At 37.3% G+C, this 2,901-nt stretch overlaps 1 protein-coding gene across 1 annotated transcript; it reads right to left on the reverse strand.

Annotated features, from left to right (window-relative positions):
• Positions 1 to 1,502: 1,502 nt before the first annotated feature.
• On the reverse strand, positions 1,503 to 2,235 carry LOC131381101 (keratin-associated protein 6-3). Its single transcript, XM_058427190.1, has 2 exons — positions 2,183 to 2,235; positions 1,503 to 1,764 (listed from the first exon to the last, which is right to left on the reverse strand). The coding sequence occupies exons 1-2, from the start codon at positions 2,233 to 2,235 to the stop codon at positions 1,503 to 1,505; spliced, it is 315 nt and encodes a 104-aa protein (XP_058283173.1).
• Positions 2,236 to 2,901: the final 666 nt, after the last annotated feature.

Below are 2,901 nucleotides of genomic sequence, written 5' to 3' on the forward strand. Positions count from 1 at the left end.
CCCAAAACTATAAAAATCCTAGAAGAAAACCTAGGAAATATGATTCTGGACATAGGCTTTGGCAAAGAATTTTTGGCTAAGTTCTCAAAAGCAATTGCAACAAAAACAGAATTGGACCTAATTAAACTAAAGTGCTTCTGCACAGCAAAAGAAACGGTCAACAGAGCAAACATATAGCTACAGAATGGGAGGAATTATTTACAAACTCTGCATCCAACAGAAGTCTAATATCCAGAATCCATAGGGATCTTAAACAAATCAACAAGCAAAAAACAACCCCTTAAAACATGGGCAAAAGACATGCGCAGGCACTGCTCAAAAGACTATAAAATCAGCCAACAAATATATTTTTATATATTTGTTATCTATAACAAGTATATATATAAATTATATATTGCTATATATATTTGTTATATATTTGTTATGTATAACAAATATATATGTTAATGCATAACATTAGTGACCAGTCAAAATAGTTATTATTAAAAAAGTCAAAAACTAAAACGTGTTGGTGAGGTTGTGGAGAAAAGAGAATGCTTATACACTGGTGATGGGAATATTAAATTATTCGAGTCATTCTGGAAAGCATCTGGAGATTTCTCAAAGAACTTAAAGCAGAACTACCATTCGACCCAGCAATCCCATTACTGGGTATATACCCAAAGAAAAAAAAATTGTTCTACCAAAAAGACACATGCACTTGTCTGTTCATCGCTGTGCTGTTCACAAGAGCAAAGACATGGAATCAACCCAGATGTCTATCAATAGTTGACGAAAGATAATGTGCTTCATATGCACCATGGAATGCTATGTAGCCAAAACAAAGAGTGGAAATTATATTCTTTGCAGCACCATGGATGCAGCTGGAGGTGATTATCCTAAGCACATTAATGCAGGAACAGAAAATCAAATACCACAGGTTTTCACTTATAAGTAGGAGCTAAAAATTGAGTGCACATGTATATAAACATGAAAGCAATAGACACTGGGACTCTTGGAGTGGGGATGGTCGGGGGTGGTAAGGGTTGAAAAACTACCTTTCACATATTACCTCAGTGGCATGCAATCCACCCATGTAAGAAATATACACATATAACCCTTGAACCTAAAATAAGAGTTGAAAAAAATAATGATAAAAGCAAAAAATGAAAGAAAAAGAAATTTTGGACAATAAATAAGATACAAACACTAAGATTTCTCTTGTGGATTAAATGTGTTTATTAGGTCAGCAGAGAAACAAACTGCAGCATGAAAGTCATCAAAGGAGTCACTGTGACACCATCATCCTGGTAAAAGGAGAAGTGACAGGTGAACTTCACTTTATCTCACTTCATGATGGAAACTCAAGAGTATTTTTGGGTTAGATGGTAGATCAACAACAGATCATATTAGACTTCACTGCAGGATATCATCAATCAAGGGAAAGTCTCAGAGCATGTGGGCTTCAGAATTGGTGGATTTCAATGTCACAGGATAGAGGGTGAGAGTCTCCCATGGTGTCCTCAACAGTAATAGCCAAAGCTGGAGCCATAGCCAGAGCCACACCTATAGCCACAGCCACAGAAGGAGTGGGAGACATAGCCATAGCGACAGCCATAGCCACAGCCCAGGCCTCCATAGCCACAGCCACAGAAGGAGCCATAGCCACAGCCCAGGCCTCCATAGCCGTAGCCCAGGCCTCCGTAGCCACAGCACCCATAGCCACGGCCGCCATTGTAGTTTCTGTAGTAGCTGCCACACATGGTGTTGGTTGTTGAGGTTGTCCTTGGGTAGGAAGGAGTGTAGGTGACTTCAGTATGGACATTTCCCCTGCAGTGGGCCTTTTATATGCCTCAGTGAATCAGACCATAGCGTGCCCCTGCAAAAATATCTCTAAAGGCCTTTCATTGTGCTGAGAAGTTCTGGCCCTTATGTATCTCTCTGATTGCATATCCTGCTACTCTCCTCCATTTATCTATAATGCTCAAACTCTGCTGGCTTTTTGACTTTTAAAATGCAGCAGGTTTCTTCTCACAATAAGGCCCTGGCCTCTGCACTTACTGATTTCTCTTTCTTGAAATAATACCAGGAATATTTGACTCATTTTCTATTTCAACTGAAATGTTAACTTCCCAGAGAGACTTTTAATGGCTACCTTATATTAATTAGTCTACCTCCAGTAACTGAATTTAATGTAACTCACTGAGTTTTATTATCCTCACAGGATTCTTCACTGTTAGAATCTATTTCATTCATTTTTAAAATCAGTTTCTCTACCCCTTCTGTCTCAATTGTAACCTCCAGAAAGTAGAGACTTTGCCTATTTTGTTCATCTGCTCAATCTGCATTTCTTATAACAGTACCTGATACAGCAGATTCTTAATAAAGATTTGATGAATTAGTGAAAAAATAACCAAATGAATGACGTGATGCAACTTTCTATACTCAAATTCTGTGTAGAATAATCACAATCTTTGTTCTATGCTTGGGGTAACTGGGGATAAATTCATGTACTCTGGGATCCTTTTGGATCATACGCAAACTAGTGGAGGAATTTATCACAGTGATGTTTTTTTCTGGTTTGAGAATCCATGCCTTTTCCGATTGTTAAGGTGGTGGTATATATCCACTAAAGTTTATGAACTACTGTGTTCAGTTCCGAAATTCTGACTAAATGTTCTACTTGCCTCTTATTGATATGATACTTTGCTAGTCTCATATTGATCTACAAAGTGTGATCCCTACGTTGATCATTGGTAGTTCTGCTACATTTAAGAGTAGCAAATGAATGAATGTGTACTATCATTTGTTTATATTTTATTCTCATTGGTTTATCATAATTAATGACTAATAATTCATTAATAATATTTAATAAGTGGATGGAATAAACATGATAAATTATCACAGGGAGCTTCACAGAAA

The sequence above is a fragment of the Hylobates moloch genome, unplaced genomic scaffold, assembly GCF_009828535.3.
Source record: "Hylobates moloch isolate HMO894 unplaced genomic scaffold, HMol_V3 SCAFFOLD_14, whole genome shotgun sequence".
Taxonomy (NCBI): domain Eukaryota; kingdom Metazoa; phylum Chordata; class Mammalia; order Primates; family Hylobatidae; genus Hylobates; species Hylobates moloch.

What these genes read in the sequence shown, in the direction of transcription:
- LOC131381101 (XM_058427190.1), bottom strand. Translation starts at nt 2,235, where the DNA reads ATGAATGAAATAGATTCTAACAGTGAAGAATCCTGTGAGGATAATAAA. An exon ending in TGTGAGGATAATAAAACTCA is followed by an intron (nt 1,765 to 2,182) that starts GTGAGTTACATT and finishes TTCCTACCCAAG; the next exon opens with GACAACCTCAACAACCAACA.